A 22,340-nucleotide genomic window follows, 5' to 3' on the forward strand; every position below is an offset into this window, starting at 1 on the left:
TGTGTGTGTGTCTTTTTTTACCCTAACCAAAAGCTTCTCCCTGCTCTAGTTTTTGTTTGTATGTAAGGGTTTAGAGGTGTCTATAAACACTTTGGGCACTTCCTTGTGTTTTTGTTAAGTCCGGCGAATGATTGTATGAGTTTGTTGTCGTATAAGGTATTTGTATGTTAAAAGTGAAGAGGGTGTTTCTTTTAGGTCCGCGCGGTCCATCTTTTGGATGTGGTGTGGTGTCTGTAGTGTTAGTTTTGTGAGAGGTATTTTCCTTCACGTCCGTACCTCAGTCATATATAGCAGTGCCTTTGTCAGTCTGTCGAGATCATTCATTCAGTCTGCAGCTAGTATAGCAAGCAGTAGTAACAATATTATCAGAGATGACGCTAGCAACGGAATTATTTCCCGGCACGGCCATGAGTGCGCCGATAGTTCTTGGACTTAAGGTAGCAACCGGCTGGACCACTCTTCTCCTGATATGGGATAGAACATATGACAGAGAAATAAAAAGTAGCCCCAGAAGACAGCTGAGAAGAGGGGGAGGTAGTAAAACAACACGAAGGAAGCAATTTACTCAAACACAGACGCCGAGCACAAACAATTGGGATTCGAGTAGAAGGAAGGACACCCCCACCAGCCCAAAATACTATTATGGTTCATCCCAATTCATTGAGCACAACGACTCACTCTCAGAGAGTTGCAGTACCAATAATTACTACAAGTGGTGTTATCCCGTAGAAGCTTCAACAACAACACCACCTTTGGCCACCACCACCTTAATTAGGAAATACTCAACAGAGAGTTACAAGGCAGCAATTCAGGAAGAGTCCAAATAAAGCAACAATGACAGATGAGAAAGGAAAGGGATAAAAAAAGACAGGAACCAATACCAAAGGTATCCAAGATTCCCACCCGGAGTCCTACTTCTACCACAATACTAGGTAGTTTTAAGTCATCCACAACAGATACATCAAAACGAGAACAAGAAAAAGATGATCTTAACCAGGCACTCCCGGAGGTTTACCAGCATGTCTACGATCAAGCTAACGAAATGGGAATGGCAGACCTCTGTACAAACAAAGAAGCAATTCAGTACATCGAAGATCCCAAACTTCTGAGGTAGTTAGAATCACCTAAAACCAAAACAGCAAATTCCTGACGGAAGAAAGCGGCCAATAATATAAAATCTTCGGGGGATGAACACCTTGAATGCCCTATGCCGCTCCCCTGGGCTATCTGCCGAGGATTACAGAACTATCATGGATTAGAAGACGAAATCTTAAACCAGTCTGAGCTGTCTCGCCTAGCTGTGATCGAGGTATTGAAAGAAGAATACCATAGAGGACGTCCCAGGCATTATTGTAGTACCTAAACATCTGGAGAAACCCTTCAAGTATTAGAAGTTGGATTCTTTTAGAAGCAGTCCTTTTAAGGGCTATCAGTTGCATGTATTTGTCATATAGGTTTTCATTTTCGCTTGAAAACCTCATTCGATAATACTTATGAAACAACCATGATGCTTTACCCACCGTTCACAAATAAACCGACTCACCAAACACGATCAAACAAAATGTAATTGGTCACTTAGACTTAATACTCATCTGATTAGGTTTTATTTTGAAAAACAACCGTACACTGTACACACAAAATTCAAACTTGGATGAATTATTAAAGGAAATTTGTTTAACTATTATAGAATTGGCTATTTGTACAGGTAGCCTGCACATTATTGGTAGTTTAAACCGTTTATTAGAATAACTGGACTAAATTTGATTAGAAGTACGACCCGGGCATCAGTGCATCATGTTGGTGCTTGTTGCCCCTTGCCGAGTGCCTCTCCTCGTGCCTAGCTATGGCTATTTCTACTCGTCAAAATCCCAAGGAGCCCCGATGAGCGTGTAAACACGGAATCTGGGTGTCGCTACGAATGGGGTACAATTCCCAATCAGCGTCTTAAATATAAAGACTTTGCCATGATGAATATGTTTGTTTCTATTCCTGCTCAGCATATCTCCAGTGGGATTTAAATGCCCCGAAATCGGACAAAATTAAGTAGCACACTTAGTGTGCAGAAATACGTTGAGGGATGACGCTCTCATTCCTTTTTCCACAATCAATTAATCCGCTATTGCTGAATTTAACCCGTCGCACATCCACGATGTGCACAAGAGACGGTAATTCAAAATCATCATCAGTCTGGCTACCCATCGTTGACTCGTCAACAAGAAAACATGAGCAGAATAGAGAAACTGCTAGAGCTGCAAATGTACCTGGAGTATGCCTAACACCTCCAGGAAAGCTAGCCATGGAGGTTATTACCGAAAGAGCGAAGATTGAAGAAGAAGAAGAGAATGAGAAAAAAAGAAGAAAGAAGAGGAAAGGAAAGAAAGATCCTGCCTCACCTAAGACAGAGTTGTGAGGTCAAGCCTGTTGTGAGGACACCACCGCCATCACAGCGCCCGCCACTAATACCACCGCCACCGAGAGCCACTGTCCCCTAGATTGAAAACTAGGAAGAAGAGTTGGAGAGACAGCGGTAAGAGTGGAAACCTCAGCGCCCACTACAAACACGAAAGCCACATCATCCGCGGATACAGAAAAGAGAAAGGAGGGAAATAAACTTCACTATCCCTCAAACTGAAGAGACGCGTTTTATGGGTAATACTTCAATACAGGCAATATGGCAAAATTACCTACCACCATCTAAAATGATTCTATATGGACGGTTTGATGTCAGCACTCCCAACGATGTTCATCTGGCAGATATCTTGTTTTCACCCAATGACACTATTATCAGACACATCACGTAAACACAAACAACAGACTCGCACATACAAATACTCGTTGATGGTCGTCGACGTTGCAAGCAGATACAAGACCGTTCCGGTGGCCTAGTGGTTAGAGCGTCCGCCTCGGATGCGGAAGGTCGTGGGTACGATCCCCGGTCGGCTCATACCAAAGACTTACAAAAATAGTACTAACAGCTGCCTGGCTTGGCGCTCAGCATTAAGAGGTTAGTGTTAGCACTGGTCGGCCTGGTGTCAGGATAATGTGTCTGGGCGAGACATCATGCTATATGTCTGCGGCATGATGCCCCAGTGCTAGAGATCACTATAAACTGTCACACTGCAGACATCGTAGTGATATGACTGAAAATTGTTAAAGCTACGTTAAAAATCCAAATCACGCACATACACACCCACAAGCAGATACAAGGAATCGGAACTATTATTGACTAAAACAGCAACTGATGTCGCAGCCGAGTTTGAACGAATTTATTCGCGTGGGCCTTTACTATGGCCACGATTGCTGCAGGTTGACCCTGGCAAAAAATTTATTGGTGCAATATCATCACTGATGTAACAACATAATGTTGAAATCAGACGCGGACACTCCGGAATACATCGTGATCAGACAATCGTTGGACGATTTAATCGGACGCATGCTGAGCGATTGGTTGGACATCAGTATGCTAAGGAATTACTTTGCGCCACAAAAACGAGATATTATGCATGGGTTGCAAGACTACAAAGCGCAATAGCCCCGTTAAACAACGAAGTAAGGCGTGGAATTGCTATGAAACCCATCGATGGACACCAACGTAACAGTCAGGTATTTATATGAACCTGGTGAACTTGAAGATCGCAAAGAAACAGCAAGTGACCCTGTCTGGAGCGTAGCCACACATACAATTTCCAACGTGGTAGGATCTACGCGCAGGCCTGCAATCTATAGACTAGATTCGGCGCCTCCTCAACGCGCATCTGTCCGTGAACAAGTACAGGTAATTCCTGAAATACACAATTACCACCAGCATGGCTTCGCTAGCAAATCAAGGTACTAACTCCTCGACGTCGGTTACATTCAAGACATGTCAGCGCGACATTTTCGCGTGTGTGTCCCAAACTATTATCGATTCTGTCCACGGTAAGCTTTCGTGGGTCATTAGGAAAATATTGCCACAGTATGATTGTGTTACAGCAATGGAAATATACCATCAGTCTTTGCTGACATTAACGTGTTGATATGACATTTTATACAATATTATGAAGGATTTAATTACATATTTTCCCCGGATGCATCAACGACCCAATATCGTCTACCAATACCTTCGATCAGATTAGTTTTGTCTGATAATATAACAACGATTGCTCTATAAGCACCAGAAGCAACTGGTGGTCATGCTACACGAGTTCGAAAATGTATGTCAACGACTTATTGTCTGAAGAAATCCAAGTTTTTCATTGAGAAATAATAGACCGGATATAGCGTTGTGAAATCCTGCTGAGATATCTGCAAACCAGAATCAACATTCTGATCACGCCCCATAGATGTCATCATACGATGATACTAACGTACTTGATTGGTCTCAAATTTCATCAACACTGCTTCCGATGATTGTTGATGTCCATTTATTCTCAGAGAAACTTCACTAACCCCAATCGTGTCAAACACCATTGGGTTTCGCGTCTGTGAATCTACTTGAGTGTCATTCTGAAGCGCTATGAATGAATGTCATGGTGCTGAAACCCCCTGCTGTCTGCCATGTGAATAAACCAGACACGTCACTTTGAATACTGTGGTCATCGTCAACCACCACAACTGATTTGCCGCCGCTATCCATAACAGAGAGTAGACGTTGTTATTGAAAGATTCATGGTATTATTGTTGCCATCCACAATGAAAGTTTGATCAGTTTCACCTTACCAGCATCAACCGTATCGGGACGCCAGATTGAATCGTTGTCATGGCTTTTCGAATAAGTACAACTATGTGTTTAGCACCAAAGATAACTTTTGTTACATTTCAACAGAATCAAAAGACGTGTGATAGTGGAATTACACATGAAAATTCTTCATCACAGTTTAACATTGATCGACGTGCTGCGAATCCTTGGATGAAATTTTCATTCATTGTTATGTTACGGTTCTCAGGGTGATCAGTGGTATCCCTCGCGAACATCATTGACGGACCAGCGGACCGCAAATAATCATCTGAATATCGTGTGAGGCCCAATAGCGTCGTTTTACTTTAAAATTTTCGAGACAGGATTCAATATTCCTTCCATCGATCATGTAGGTCGCACTGTTAAATAACGCCATAACGCCCATTTTTTAACAAACCCAGCTCAATCTCCAATCCCATATGGTGTATCATCTGCTTTCAAAAATTTCGCTTCGATCTCAATGAATGTTTGAGCGGGCAGGAAATATCTGAACTTGTAGATCGATTCGTTCACGTGCGCAGGTACACGTGCATCATAAGAATAATACTGATAATTGCGAACATATTCATCTTTGAGGACTGACGCGCCAAATGCGGTATCAGATGAATACACGCTTGAACATTTTATTATATTATTTGTTGTTTAACACGAGGTCGAGCCATGCCACTTCCTGCTATCAGACTTGAAGTTATATCTTTTGTCTCTCGGTGCCTTGTTGTTTTATCAGTGACGGCACGCCAGCTAATTATTTCATACGCTCATAGTTTTATTGCTAACAACATCAATGGCTTTCATTCCTAATTGACCGCTCCGGTAGACTAGTGCTCAGAGCGTCAGCCTCGGATGCGAGAGGTCGCGGGTTCGAGCCCTGGCCGAGTCATACCAAAGACATAATGGTACTAGCAGCTGCCTCTCTTGGCACTCAGCATTCAGAGGTTAGTGTTGGGACTGGTCGACCTGGTGTCAGTATAATGTGACTGGGTGAGACATCATGCTACATGTCACACTGCAGACATCGTAGCTATATGACTGAAAAATTGTTAAAGTTACGTTAAAAATTCCAAAAGACGTACACTCATTCATAACTGTTTTGCAGTCGGAATCGCTTTTTGTGCTATCCTTCTGAATAAACCTTGAACAACATCACCAGTACCATCTCCGTAGATAACTTTATATACTGGTAATCGTGAATTTATCAACCAGACCATTACTTGTCCATGTTGGGCATTGTGACTAATCATGTTATTTTGTTATCAACGATCTAATTGATCAATTGCTGTAGTGATCATCAATAATTTCATCGATTAGTGCCGACGCCGTCTGTAAATAAACTCTAACAGCTAGAAACTACTTCACTAATGATTTCTGGGGAATTACTGTCGGCTCGTCCTCCACCAATCGAAATTTCTAGTCAATCAACATCAGCGAGGACGTTATTGGGACAAAGTTTTTCGTACATCGCCGCTATTCAGGGAATACATTTTGTTTCTTACGACCACGTTGTGCAGGCACGTTATGGGTTAGCCACTCTCCTGTTTTTTTCTTCAGGTGACATTTCGTGATGAAAATCTGGTTGTGGTTCCAGAGCGTGCTGCTGAAGTGCCTTTATTCATTTCAGATCTAGCTGTTACGCCTGATTTCTCATTTCCTCTTTTTCATCACTTTATGCTTCTTTTCTTCGTGTTTTTTTTTTCTTTCCAGTTTTACTGTTGCAGCATGTTCCTTTATTACCCGGGTAAAGATTTCAAAAAGTATTAGTATCTTCCTCAGATCTGATCTGCTGAGCATTACTAGCAACGGGATATAAATTATAAATCTTCTACCCCATCACCAGCTTTTAGAGTTTAAATATATTCGGGTTTTACATATATTTGTCTATCACTCCACCCAAACACGGCGATATTACGTATTTATTTTGAATCCCTGATTGCGGCAATTCCTCAATAAATGTATATATTATGTTAGTTCTAAGTGTTTGTGGTTGAAAAGGTTGTTGAGGTGGCTGAACTTTAGATTGTGGTTGAAGAGGATGATAGTGTGGTGGAGCGGGTTGAAGACAACCAGTTATATTCACGGGTAATATCTCAAGAGCTTTTTGTGCCGACTCGGTTGCTGTAATATTTTTTTTTGTTGGTTTGACAATTGGTTTAAATAACTGTTCTGTGCCTTCTGTAAAGTCCACCTAAGCGTACTGACGTTATTGTAGTTGCTGTTTGACAGAATCATGGACGGGGAAATATTTCTTAATTGTCTCTACTTGCTATCGAGGTAGTTTAGCTGTATGAGATTCCATAGATAGCACAGAATCACTCATTGCTATGAATTAAACAATGATTTAATTACACATCACCCGTCAGCACCTATGCTAAAATGCACTTTAAGCAGTCAAATATCAGTAAATCTAGCGACGTGCGCGATCCATAATTTATTTTTGTACCCCCGATGCGGTGGTTGAGACCGCATCCAGGCGTACTGGGCCTTATTTTAACTGTTGCAATATTTTGTCGTGGGTCATTGTGTCTTTTTCGTAGAGAATTCTGTTTAAAATTCGCTGGTTCGTAGTCCCCCAAAAGGTACGTTCACCCCTCGATTTCAAAACAACATAATGAGATCAGCTAACCAGACTTACATACAAGGCTCGAATCGGCTTTTGGCATTTAACATCTTAGCTTTTTTACAATGCCCCGGATGAGAATCGGGGCCTTATAATGGCCCAGGTAGGTCAGTCCCAAAAAAGGTCGGTTCAAGCACACACACACACACACACACACACACACACCGCTGCTCGAATTGTAGAAGATAGCGCCGCTCATAGTCTATTTTCTATTCTGTTTGTCAACTCTTTCCTTTACACCTCCTCAGATATAGCTGCAGTAAACGGAGTTTGTGTGATACAATAGATGACGCACGGTCCCCACAGATCCGACTCTTTTAGAGGATTTCGCTACCGTAAAGCTGTTTTGACTCCTGGGTTCTATGAAACTTAGGACATCGGATACGCGCATTTTTAGAAAAGCATATTGACTGTATCCCATGGTACTTCTCTTTTGATAGATTGGAATCCAACACTACATAAAGATCAAACGCGTTTAACTGGTGCGTCATCGGTGTATTTGACGCTTGTCGCGTGGTGCCTTGTAAGATCATCCGGCTTGTATTCCGTCACTGCCATCAACAAATTCCTTACTTTGTCCTCGTATATATTTTCTCAACTCTTTATATTCTGCATTAAAGACAATGTAGAAGAAAGATCATTTAATTTTAGTGGGAGGAGGACTGATATTTTGTAGAGAAAAAAATCCCGCTGTCAAATAACTTGACAAAATATATTCTTCCTCTACTTTATAACAATAGAAAAGAAATAGTCGGTCCCTAACAAGATCAACAGCTAGATTTCTGCGAGTTTACATCCGGTAACTGCGTACTTCCCAGTTTTGACAGAAAACCTCACGTTTGAGCCTCTTGTTGGGTATGTCCCCGACCCTGTGGATAACGACTACCCTAGGGACACTTGTCATTTCAGTATGTTCATTTGTCATTTTCATGCACAGCAGGTATGTGTGATGTACATAGATAGAAGGGTAGAAACTTTATAGTTTCAAGCACAGAATGCCGGGGATACGTTTTTTGGGGTAAGGATGGACCCAAAGTCTAATTTTGGTTGAATGTAATAATTTTTGATAATAATAATAATAATAATAATAATAATAATAATAATAATAATAATAACAATAATGATGATGATGATGATGATGATGATGATGATGATGGTAATAATAATAATGACTTTATTTAAAGAAGAAGCTCATTCAATGGCAAGTAAACGTAAATATGGGTATAGTCTGGAGATCTAAGTTATGATGCATAGACTAATGAAACCTGGGAAGAGTTGGACCCTTTAATCTATTTAATTTGTATGCATGAATTTGTTTTCCATATGCAGGTGGTGTAGATCATTATATAGTGATCTCAATAGTTTCCAAGTTATGACACATGTACCAAGTTATGACACAGGTACCAAGTTATGACACAGGTACTAAGTTTCTGTTGTTTGGGATGGACACAGAAGTCAAAATAAGCTGGAGAAAATAATTTTTATTTTCATGCCCACTAAATGTATATAATGTTATAGGGCGATGATCTCATTTGTCCAAGGAACCAAGTCCTAATGGGTAGGGATGGACCCTGAAATCAAAGTCAGTTGCATTTATAAATTTGCCTCTTCATGTGCAATGTGTATGTGACTGTAACGTGAGGATTTCAATGATGTCCAAGTTATGGTCTAGGAGATAAGTCCCTGGATATAGGGAAGAATTCCCGGGGTAAATGTTAGCTACAAGTATAAATTTGTCATTTTGTTCGTATTCAATGTCTATATGGATATAAGGGAGGAATCTCTATAGCTTCTACTATATTACCCTAGAGCAAAGTACTTGGGGGGTTAGGGATAGACTCCGGGGTATCTATCTTTGGTATATGTTGACACTTGGTCCATTGATCAAATGTGGCAATTCTCAGATAACTGAGCCAATGCAACTCTGCACTTGCTTGAAATTTATGCAAAAGCACCATACCACCTTAGCTCAACCCCAGAATAGTGATCAAACCTCTTAACAGTGTTAGCACAATCTACACCATAGAACTATTACAGATCCAAATTTTGTATATGTATCTTCAACGGCGTAATTGGAGTTCAGGGATATTGGACTGGTACGACCCTATTTATGACAATATCCTTTGAAAATAATCAAGGGTTAACAATAGTTACTACATAGGACTAGTTACCGTACAGTCATTATTGATTTATGATTGTACATTATTGTTTTCATGATTAAAGTACAAATGTCATTACAAAGGTAACGTACATTTGATATCTTCAGCTTACTAAAACACTATAGAATTAGAATAGTGTGATTACTGGTACCATGCGACTTATGCTGTAAATCACTCATGTAATAATAATAATAATAATAATGTTAACGGTGGAGATTTAACCACGGCTTTGACGATGACAGTGATGAAAATTACAACTGTAGACTAGCGTCAGAAGTATAATGAAATTCATCCTATGTAGATGTTTACATGTTATTGAGCGTATGTGTATGTATGTATGCATATATATATATATATATATATATATATATATATATATATATATATATATATATATATATATATAAAAGTTAGTATTTGCATATTGTCCTAATCATTATGTAAAATCACCTCGTCTAATTAGCCCCACCCGCATGATAGTGTTTAAATCACACCCGAAAGTTGTTAAAATAATAACAATAACACTTAGGATGTTGGTGACGATGGTTGTGTTCTTGGTTAAAGTTATGACAGTGTATTATTGTTTGAAGTCAGAAATATAATGGAATTCTTCCTATTACTTGTTTTACAGATGACCTTTTCGTTATCGCTCTTGTTGTGTCTGGAGACTTTCTGATAGTAACAGACAGAAATTCTTGGAAAGTTCTGCTTTACAGACAATGGGATAGAAAGTTACTGGCTACAACAGACAGGATGGAGTCAGAACCCCGTGGTATCTGTTTTATTAATACCATGGAAATCTGTGTGACTGTCGGGAACAAGGTAGAAATCATATCAATACAGTGCACGGGTGACACAGGAGTGATAACACGCTGCAGGACATTGCATCAAAACACAACATTTGATTACTTTAGTAGAGTAGTGAAATGTATGGATAAAGTTGTTGTATGTGGTAGGAATAATGAATACTGGATATGCTGGTTTACTGTGTCCCTTGATGGTCCACATTTTGACACAGTTCACCATGTCTCTAAAGGGTTATGGAGTTACATGACCGCAAAACACAACATGATTTATATCTCTTGTCGTGCTAATCGTGACTCCCCTGACAATGGTATATATGGTTATGATATTGAAAATCCTAGTAAGCAGGCCTTTATATGCAAACATGAATATCTCAGCTGGCCAACTGGCATAACTGTGGATACAATGGAATTTGTATTTGTTGGTAATTATTTCCCTTCCTGTGTTAATCTTCTGACAAATAAATGTGAGCTAGTGACCATTTTCAGAGAGGAGATGCCGCGAAACCGTCTCTGTGACCTATTCTGGGACCAGGGACTGCTGTATGTGACACGCGAGTGGAGTAATGTCATCATTCGATACAAAACAGAATATTCACTTCAACAAGGTAAATAACATATTTCTTATTTTACTGACATAAACATTTTCATCCCAGAATTATAACTTTGTTATAAAGACAAACGATTTTAAAAGATATAAAGTATATTTAAATTTAATGAAAATCAAGCTTGAAATAGTAATTCAGATTGATTATTTTTTTATTTAAAGTGTACGTCAACATGGTCGTGTATTAATTTTTTTATCGTAAGGAAAGTATAAATAAAATATTATGTTTTTCAACATTTGCTATTAATACAATGTGTCCAAGTCTGGTTATTCCTTATTGTTAACTAATCTGTACCTTATTTATCATCGTAAACTTTAACATATTTGTTATTTGCTATGGATATTTGCAATGACGATTTGATCAGGAAACCTATACCAGTGCAGGGTAGTATACATATTTTGAAATAATTGGCGCTTTCATGATGATATCATAACACGCGACATTCAGTCCTGTTTACAGTGAATTACACCTACTGGTTGGCCTCTCTGCTCTAAGACTGATTTTGAGCTTGTATTTCTTGATGCGCTTCTATAATAATCATACAAGTAGGATGTAACAACAAGCAAAAAAATAAAAATTAAGAAACAAATGAACAAAATAGGTATAAAAAAATCTGAATAACAGCCATTTGAGGGTATGTGCAATCAAATTCTTAAGAACGTTTAACTTATGGTCGGTACAAAACGCCTGCATGATCTTCTTGACTTGTACTTCCATGTGCATATCAATGTCGATCTTATCCAAATGTTGAGCAGTAGTACATACGACCATTGGCACATCTGTATATTCTTGCGTCACGAGATTGTTTGGTCAATGGCAAATGCACACATAGCAATATATAGTTAGGGAGTTGAAAATATAGGTTCCCAGTTTAACCATGTATGTGAGGCACAGCAGAAACAGTACATTGTATAATTACTACAACTGAAACATGTATCTTTAAATAACATCTAAATCATCGCTTAGTGTCTCAGTATGCTGATATGGCATAGTCTCCACTCGTGGGGATAATAAGTGAAAAACTGAACTGAACACCTTCATTTGCAGCATACCTGCCAGCTGTAAAGAAGGGCTATATAACGAAATAATGTTATCTAAGTTATTGACAATAGAAATGGAATTTGAATCATTTCTTGCATTTTTGTTTCTTAATTATCCAGCTTTCTTTACTGCTTGACTTTGTCATAGCGTGTTGATATGCATTTCCACAGTGTATTTGAAACTTGCATGACATAACACTGGGTTATTTGTATCCATGAATAAATGAAAATACTTTATGCACAAAAATGAAATTGTATCCCTTAATGTGAGTGAAAGGGAGAGAATGGAACATGTGTCAAGTTCTTCAATGTTAGCATAAATTCGCATGATTGACAGGTAAAATATTTTTGGCAGTAAGTAATCTGATTTCCCTACAGTTTGTATTTTACCTGTTAAGAGTTCAATGTACATGTAAATCATTTAATACAGGTAAAATAATTACCTGAACTCAGGAAATTTACTGTTAGTGATATGAATAGAAATAATGTAAATAATATTATGATTAGTACTATCTCATTATTATTTTTGTTTTTATTATTATCATTATTTATTATCATTTATCTCATTCTAGTATAGTGTTATATTTAATTTATTATTTTTCATTATAGTTCTACATTAATATTGTACAGTACATTAGGTAGTGTAACAACTACTTTTGCACAAATCCATTAAAATATGTGTAAAGAAAGAGCAGTAAGTTCTGAAATCTTGAATCTATATGTATTGATTAATTTATATGTTTCAGAAATTGGCAGTTTTAGTTTAAACATTTGCTCAAACGGAAAATTGCATGCACACATTATTTTTCATAATCTTGACTCTCACATCAAGCGTTTTTTTACAGACCTAGTTAAAATAACAAAATCAGGAATGAATAATAATAATAATAATAATAACAATAATAATAATGACAAGTGCAGGTTTGATTATGAAGCTATTGAGTGTATCTCGAGGCTTTGTACATTAACTGTCAGTCAGTATTGTTTGAGTGTTTCATTACTACTACCATTGTTGTTGTACATATTTATGTAAAATTATATCCTAATAAACTATTATTTAAATTAAGTATGTTTGTCCAAATGCACACAACCACTCTGGTGTCAAGTCAACGGTACATTATATAAATGATTGTTTTTACAATTGTATAAATACATAGGCACATACCATCGTCGCAAGCCAGGGAAGACATTCCGCGACGCTCCTTTATCACGCGTGCATGCATCTGCATAGATTTCCTCGTTTCTCATGAATATACATACACCAGCTTAACCGGTGACCCAGCATGACCTAAATCAACCAAAGTTTCACTTTTAAAAGCAGATGATCAATCGGGTACTTTCACTATCAACTGGAACATCCTTTGCCTTTTCCGTGAAGTCGAAAATTTTATTCTTGATTAGAATAGACAGATTTGGGAAGGCCAAAAAATGAAGCAAAAAAAACCTTTATCAAAGCTTTTACTATAGTTTTATTTTTAATGTTCCCAAAGAGACCGAGACAGTCTACCAGTATTCTACTAAATGGCTCGTCAAATACAGGAATGTTTTGCACATGATCTTTAGGATCTCCTGATTGTATTTTCCTACCATTTGACGATTAAGATTTACAGTTTTTAGAAACATCACTGTCAATTTTCGGCAAATCGAAAATGATGCAACGTCTCGTGATAAGTCTTTCTGACCCGCAAATGAACTGACAAGAGTGATTCATGGACTTGACACAAATCTGCTGTCGATGTGACTTAGGAACAACAATTTTTTAGCTCAGGTGGACCCATTTTCTCGTAAGGAGCCCATTTTTAACAAAATAACATATTTTATGGCTTTCATTTCGCTAATGGCGCTATGAAACAAAAAGGTTTCAGGATTTTTTCTTGTTCGAAAACAAGTGATTGTATTTTGTCACCCTGGTTAGAATAAAGAAAATGAGTAGTAAAAAAGGATCACAGTGATCAGTACCGTTTGACTAATCAATACCAGGAGCAAGCGTAACCTCATCAAAAGACTGACCAATAAATGTGTCAGATAAACGAATACTTCCTGATCAACATTATTCTCCAGAGCTCTTTTTTCATAGCACTGATAACTGACCGAGATGGATATGAATCAGGGATTTCAATCTCAACAAGGCTTGTCAGTTACAAGTGGATTATCCACAACCTAGTTTTAGCTAGGTCATTACCTAGTAAAAAAAATTAACATCCTCAATGGGCCAAGAAGTCACTGCTTCGACTATCACAGGTCCTGAGACTAAGTCTGATGACAAGTTAACACAATGGAGAGGAACATTAACAAAGCCGCACTCTACTCCCTGAATAAGAACACTTTCGCTTGAAGAAGACTCTTGAGAAAAAGGTTAAGTGCACGATAATAAAAGAAGAAACGCTCCTTCGTCCCTTAATGTTTTAATAAGGATAGCCTTGGCAGAATCACAAATAAGTGATATAGAACATTCCGACATGAATGGGTCATAATTCTCAATAATAGTCAAGCTGGAGTTTGTTTGACCCAGCAACTGTAATAAATGACTTTGATCTTGACCTCTTAGAATAAGATCATTTGAAATAGCTTTGTCTTTATTCTGTTGTATTTTTTGTTCATCATGTCGTAACCGGAAATGTTGTGCCCTTTTGTCTTGCAATAAATGCACGTAGGAAGAGATTAGGAGTTCTGATCAGTCTTATGAGAGGTTTGACTTCTGAAAGTTGTGCCAGATTGTGAGCTGGAAGTACTCGTATGAGACTCAGATGGTGTTTTACCAAATCTCGGCTGAGAGAAAGACTTATTGACAAATGAAACTTTGTGCATCAAGGAATAACAATCAGCTTTACAAGCAGCATTTTCAGCTTCTACCTTTTACACGTTAAGGTAGGTCATAATGTCACTATGGATACAATTCTTGAAGTCTTCAACTAATATGAGCTCTCTGAGGTTATTGTAATCTTGAGCAACCTTCTTTTCTGAGCACCACTTATCAAATAGTTATTCTTTTTCCTTTTCAAATTTGACATGGATCTGCCCATTTTATTTTATACAGTTCATAAACCTTTGTCAATGCGCTCAGTTACCAACTCATGACCCTTCATGATCCATTCCTTTTTAACCACATCATAATTATCACTTTGTTGTACTGACGGCGAAGTGTAGACTTCACGAGCTTTGCCAATAAGTACGCTTTGTAATAAAAAAAGTCCAGTGTTCTCTTGATCATTGTAAATTTTCAGCTTTGTTCTCAAAATGAGGAAAATATTTATCTACTTCCTTTCTTTTAAAAGGGTGTATTAGCCTAATATTTATGTTAACATCAAAACCTGAACTTGTGTGTATAAGAGAAGAATGCTTTCCGGTTTCCAGTTATCTTTAAATCTAAATTGCAATTCTCTTTCTTTTCTCTTTTCTTTCACTTTCTCTGTCGTCTTTTTGCATTTCATTATTTTCTTTCTTCCGTCTGCATTTGCATCTGCTTTTCATCTCTCTCTCTCTCTCTGTTTCTGTCTGTCTGTCTGTTTGTCTGTCTGTCTGTCTCTCTCTCTCTCTCTCTCTCTCTCTCTCTCTCTCTTATATATCCTCTTTTTGAACCTGTAATTCAATCAGTTCTTTTTTAAAGATGAAGCGTCAATAATTATATTTCCAAATGGCTTTTTCACTGTAATTTTTTTTTCCTATCCGGACCATATCATGTCCTAATAATCAAACCCAAAGCAAATTGTATCCAGTATTATTTTCACCAAATATTGTTCCACAATATATTTATTTCTTGCATTGTTAAAGAAAGCCTTCGCCTCAGAAAGGTCATATTGCCTGGCAAGCTCAAGCAACTCATCGCTTTTGAAGGACTCTAACCTAGGTATTATTTTAAGTTCTCCACTTTAGATGACATTGCAAAAGATTGTTGGTTTCACTTAAGATTTCTCAAATATGTGATATCAAAATATCAGAGACTAAGAAAATTCCGAAACAAATTAAACATAAATTTCTAAAGCAATTTTAATTTCTCTGAAACATTTGTCAGATATTCTTATCCCCGAAAATCCCCCAGTAAAATATTACTACTCTAAGGTCTTAAATCTTAAACTAAGTAACAGAAAAGTGCGAAAACCAACGAGTTTTGTACAATTCAACAAAAACTTTATTTCCCAAGAATAAAAAGTAAAATTATAATTAGAACGTAAAGTATTGTGAGGCGAATCCTGAATGTTCTATCACAAGTCCGGAAATATAGAGTATTCCGAGTGAATTCCAGTGGTGCTGTGAATTAATTCCAATTTGTAATGTGCTGATGTGTCATTAACTCGGAATGTGGTAGTGTGCCAACAGTCTTGATGTATCACAATGATATAATCCAAAATATCCATGAAATGGATTTACAATAATTTTAAACATAGTTATTAATCCTGGCGTCAAAGAGCACTTTTTAATTCCAATGAATAATTTAACTATTTAATCCTTAACTGAACACAACTAAAATGATTCATCTAAAGACTGATGTTAAGATTACGAATGAGTATTTCTGAAATAAACAGCACTTGTATAAAAGTAACCTATGTCTCAATTACAGAACCAGAATGAGGGTCAAACGTTCATTTTCCCATAAAATTTGTAAACAGGATTACATCTAGAACATTCCTAAGTTCTAAAATAGTTGACCTTGTACTCATCATATGTCAACATGTTTAACTCCAAGAAATAATTTTCTTAATATGTATATTGTAATCACAGAAAAGTAATGACTATGTAATATGTTGGTTACAGCAACAACAACAAAAACCATCTTAATAGCCAGGTACGCTTATACCTTCCATTACTGACCAATGCCATCCATACAGCTTAGATATACATAACATTACCATCTACCAACGGAACAATATTTGTGGATGTAGTATTATTAGAAATGGTCGTCAGTGGTCGTGTATATTCCTAGCACTTGTATGGGTGGCACCGATATGTTCTCGTTTTCCAGCACAACAGCTAGGTCTACTACAGAACCTAGATCTACTTGATATATTCTATATTTATAGAATTCCTGTTGCACAAGTCCTTCTACCTGGACAGGAGCAAGAGATACAAAACCTTGAGTGCCTCGAAATATTGTTGATGCACATTTGTTGCAGATGTATCTCTCTTCTTCGACATCGACATTTTTGTAGCAATTTGTGTTTCGTCGCACTTCTACTTTTTGCATTTGTATTTCTAGCACTTCTGCAATGTGGTTCATCCAGCCCACACGTTGTATTGCTGTATGGAAGGCTTCGACAAATCTTCGTATATTTTCTCGTTAAAACTCGTTTTGTACTTCTAGGACACGTATCTTGTTCCAAATTTTTTTTATCCTCGTGGATGCGGCAGGTCGTGGGTTCCATCACCGGCCGAGTCATACCAAACACTTATAAAAATGGTGCTAACAGCTGCCTCGCTTGGCGCTCAGCATTAACAGGTTAGTGTTAGGACTGGTCGACCTGGTGTCAGGATAATGTGACTGGGTGGGACATCATGCTACATATATGCGGCATGATGCCCCAGTGCTAGACATCACTATAAACTGCCACAATGCAGACATCGTAGCGATATGACTGAAAAATTGTTAAAGCTACGTTAAAAATCCAAATCACATCGCAACACACATCTTTATCCTCGTTGTTGGTGAACGAACACTGAATATTGATCTATTGTAGGACATGCCAGGTCGGTTCCAATCGGACAATGTAAAAGATTGACTATCTATTTCTTTTGTACTCGTATTCCACGAAATAATTTCCGCCAAACTGTTGGATGGTTCCTATACCTTTTGTGACTCACATTGTGCGTGTCGTTCCTTGTACATTGAGAACGGCTCTTACTAAAGGAGTGCTATCCTTGTTGGGTCAAAATCCTAGCAGCTGAGCCTGCTTGGTTGTTTGAAAGATGATTCCAATTCGTTTCTGTATGCTTTTCTTGTGGACCCTCTGTATAGTACGTTTGGAAATTCCTTTGTACATTTTGTGCGAAATCACGATCTGTTCCAGATCCTGTTTCCTTCTTGCACTGCAATCGGGACTCTGCAAGTCTTTCTGCTGTCTGGTGTCGCCATAGTTCCAACGTTCTTGCATATGCAATTTCTAACAGCCTCATGTTTATATTTTTGAATACAGCAGCGAAATCTTTCGATTGGATACAGAATTTCGTCTCGTGTCCATACTAGTTGTTCTACACCAATAGTATGGCTCTTTTGAGCACGCCAAATCCAATAAATATGTGCGGAATCCGGAAGTAGTATCAATGGGTCTGGAGCGTTGTGTATTTGTACAGGACGGTTGAAAGAGACCAATGTTATTTTTCTTCCTGATCTTTTGTACAGCATCGTAGTGGTTCTAGGGATATAATATCGTCGTCTCTTAGCAACATGTGAGATTATGGTAATTAATATATAGATCATACAACTCCTACATAATGTACCAGTCACAACTAGTTTTGTTGTCTATTTCTGAATACAATGTTCCCTACACATTAAGCTCCGCCAACCTGGGGTTCTACAATTGGTACTGTCATACATTCGATTGAGTAGCCTAGTACGTTCCTAAAGTATCAAGCTTATTCTTCTACACTAAGTTAACAGCTTTTAAAATGCAAGTAGGTAGTGTCTATTCGCACGACCACCATGTGCCCACAATATGAAAGAATATTCGCACGGCGACAGGTGAATACACTTGGCAAGGAAATATCTTCCTCTGACGTTTCCATTTCCGTGGTTCAGTGCAAGTATGTTGGCCTGTCTGCAAAAGAACAAGAATCGAATCCCAATCTGTTTTTTTTTTAAGTTATTGCTTTGTTATCTTGGATTAAGGAGAATTATTTTACGGTGTACTGGTGACATTACCAAAGCAATCTGCTTCTTTTAACTTCTTAAAGCACCTTAGCTAGTCATCTTGTTTGTGTATAAAATAAAAAGAAAAAACGTTCATCGATTGGCTGATTATATTGCAGTTTTTCACCCACAAGATTCACTCAATATTTATTCAAAAATTTATATTTCTACCGGAGTAAGATTAGCTTTGTACAAGTTTTAACAATAGTTACTTGCAGATATGGAATTAGAGGTAATCATTTGCAAAAATGGTCATTTCCGCAAATTAGATGCACAGCAGCCATACGAATTGCCTTATGTATATTATACATTAATTATATATACAGCAACAATGCAAATAGTCATTTCCAGTTAAGATGCATGGCAGCCGTGCACATATTCCTGGCTGTACCAGTAAGGAGACTATTTTTGTAAAGGTGAGTAAGCTTCAGATAGAGATTCAGCAAGATTGGGGGGGGGGGGGAATGATTATGAATAATTTGCTAATGATTTCAATAACTTTGAATCACGAATATGCTTTATGTCATTTAAAATTCATTGTTGTCTCAGGTAAAATAGATTTTCGTTACACAAGACCAATTCTGTACTTAGAATACTGACAGGTGCTGATTTTTGATTTAGAGGGGCCCCAAACGTAAAATATTCATTAATTAAAATATTCATTTTTGTCCTAATACTATAATAACCGGCGTAATGGAGAGAATGGGTACATAAACCCCAAAACCAACTAACCGATCAAATATTTTCTTACAGATAATGAAACTTGGTTCACATATGTATTAAACCACACATTTGTTATCTTAAAATAGGTCACTGCGACGGCCGTGTACTTGTTAAGGGTTGGGACATGTTGTCCCTTTAGTATTTCTAAATGTTTATTTTTTCTATGAAATTTTGATCAAATTTTGTACAGAAAAGCAACAAGAATAAAATGATATTATTAATGACACTGGTCAACACATTTTCTTGCTCTCAGACAGAAATCACACATCCATATTTTATTGTAGTCTTTAGATTGTACAGATTGTAATTAATAATGCAATAAAATTCAGTGTCTTGATGGTATTTCTAATACTGGGATGATCTGTATTTTGTAGGAGATCATGAAGATCCACATGTCTTAGGGACAAAACAGGAAACTGTAAGTCAATATACTCCATATCTGATTTTTGTATGACAATGAGGTTTCCATGTTAGATATCTGCAGTCACTACCAATACGATACACATCCCAATACATAGTCTTCTATGTGATAGAGACTGATGATACAAATGTAATGATATTCACGCATTTTTACCCATAAGTCACGGTCTGGTTTTGAACTGAAATGTTAGGATGACTTAATGAAGACTATAGGTAGAATGTAATCATAATATGCATGACCATAACGTTAACCAGTAAAACTATAAATCAAAACTAAACCCTTTGTACTCTAAAATCTCCTAAAAAGAAAACTTTTGTTGGAGTCCCATTTTTTTCCTTTTTTAATATCATCTTTCTAGTAAAGATAAACCCATCAATTTCAAATCTCTCTCAATTGTATATCCCAAATATAATTTTACGCTACCCCCAACAAAGAAATTTTAGTTCAAACTTGGAAATACATTGTATATGATCCACTTGCCTTTACACAAGTTATAACATCAGATTTGCATCTTAACATAGATATTTCTTCATGAATAAAAGCTTTTATTGAATTATTGATCACATAGTTTTGACTTAATTGAACATTTACAGTTGAGATGTACCATCATAGAGAAACTGATGATATTTGATTTAATTGGTTTGTCAGTCTGGGACTTTAAAGGAAAATATACAAACTTTAACAGCAACCTTAATGATATTCTTTCATAAAACGTTTCTTGTAAACAATATACTCCAAATATTCAATACCATTGATGCAATGAAGCTGAGTTGAAATATGTTTGAATGGAGCTGTGAGAATACATGGCAGAAATTGCAAAGAAAACCAAAAAAAGCAAAATCAAACAACAATGCAGAAGGGAAAAATAAACCAGAATACTTATCGAAGATTAGCAAAATCTTGTACTACATGAGAAGTCAAGAGTATGTAATCAATCTTTATATTGGTTTCAGTTTGATGTGTGCCATGTTTACTTGTAGGAGACTAAAGGGGTGATAGATGAACTGAGTTCCGAAACTGAAGAAGAAGGTAATTTAGGTTGCAGTGTACGATCTGGTTTACGTTTATTATGGACAGGTAGGAGGTACTGAATGTGTGTTACAAGGAGTTTCATTCTGAATTCTGAACCTTTTAATGTATATGGCAACTAGATGAGTTGTAATAAATTGAACTTTTCCTGAAGAACATGAATGTTATAGTACTCGTACACAGACTGTAGGTATTAAGTTGGTTAACATCCTATCAGACAATGTGTCTGATATAAATTGAGCTGAATCATTAGACAAAATATCAAAATAACTCAAATATGCTGCATTGCAACTGATAGGAAGTGTTTCAAATATCAGAAGTAAATAATAATAATCCACCGATTATCCTCCTCTAAGTTTGACTTCATTTTCCTGCTAACAGTGCTACCTCCAGAAATACTCAATATGGACGAAAGTTTTCAAAAGCTATACAGAGAGGTACTTGCAACTGGAAAGGAAAAAGTCTACAACATTAGAGTGATGATTGTAGGGAATCAAGGCATGGGAAAAACGTCTCTCACCCAACGTTTGCTTGGACAACAAGTCAAGGAAATTGAGATGAAATCTACAGATGGGATTGAGGTGCATGCAAGGTGCTGCCAAATAGATCATGCCACAAGAAAATGGAAAAGGAAAATAAAGACAGGTTTGTTGCTGGACTTTTTCTATCAGGACCAGTAATTAAACATTTGTAATTACATTTTATCACCTTAATTGTATAGGAAGCTTTTATTATGGTGTTGTGCATTAAGTATAACACTAAATAGTATAATATAATATAATATAATATAATATAATATAATATAATATAATATAATATAATATAATATAAAATAATATAATATGTATTGTGTTGTCTGATGCATAAGTTTAGTGTAGCATGTATTACGGCATAATATACTTTTTTTCATGCATTTCATGTCTGATCTTCTTTTGCTTTGCATTACAGTGCACCATATTGTATTGTATTGGCTAGCATCGTGTTGTGTTATACTGTATCATATTGCATTGCTTCGAAATGTATTGCATAACCGTATTTCAAGACATTTTCCAGAGAAAAGAAGAGAAGAGTCAAATGTATCTTAATATAGTATCCTACGGCTAAGCAGTAGACAGAATAGTATAGTATAGTATCATATAGTATAGATTTGTGAATTGTAATGTGGTGTGGCGTGACGTGAATGAAGCTGAGAATGGAGTAGAGTAGATCATGGTATAGTATAGTGCAGTACAGCCGCAGAACGGCATTGCATGACACGGTACAGTGGAGAACAGTACAGTATAGCACAGCACAGTATGATACAGTATGGTATAGAATATAATATAATATAATATCACAAAGTACATTTTTCTATAGTGTATGCAGTTTCACATTTTTGATATCGC

The 22,340-nt window shown here is 37.0% G+C and overlaps 1 protein-coding gene across 1 annotated transcript; it reads left to right on the forward strand.

Moving 5' to 3' along the window:
• The first annotated feature begins 841 nt into the window (after positions 1-841).
• LOC149775150 (uncharacterized) lies at positions 842-21,635 on the forward strand. Its single transcript, XM_089944360.1, has 6 exons — positions 842-1,110; positions 8,661-8,731; positions 10,122-10,901; positions 19,880-19,923; positions 20,907-20,955; positions 21,337-21,635. The coding sequence occupies exons 1-6, from the start codon at positions 842-844 to the stop codon at positions 21,633-21,635; spliced, it is 1,512 nt and encodes a 503-aa protein (XP_089800486.1).
• Positions 21,636-22,340: the final 705 nt, after the last annotated feature.

This window comes from Sinohyriopsis cumingii, chromosome 19 (assembly GCF_028554795.1).
Source record: "Sinohyriopsis cumingii isolate HCF-2022 chromosome 19, ASM2855479v2, whole genome shotgun sequence".
Lineage (NCBI taxonomy): Eukaryota > Metazoa > Mollusca > Bivalvia > Unionida > Unionidae > Sinohyriopsis > Sinohyriopsis cumingii.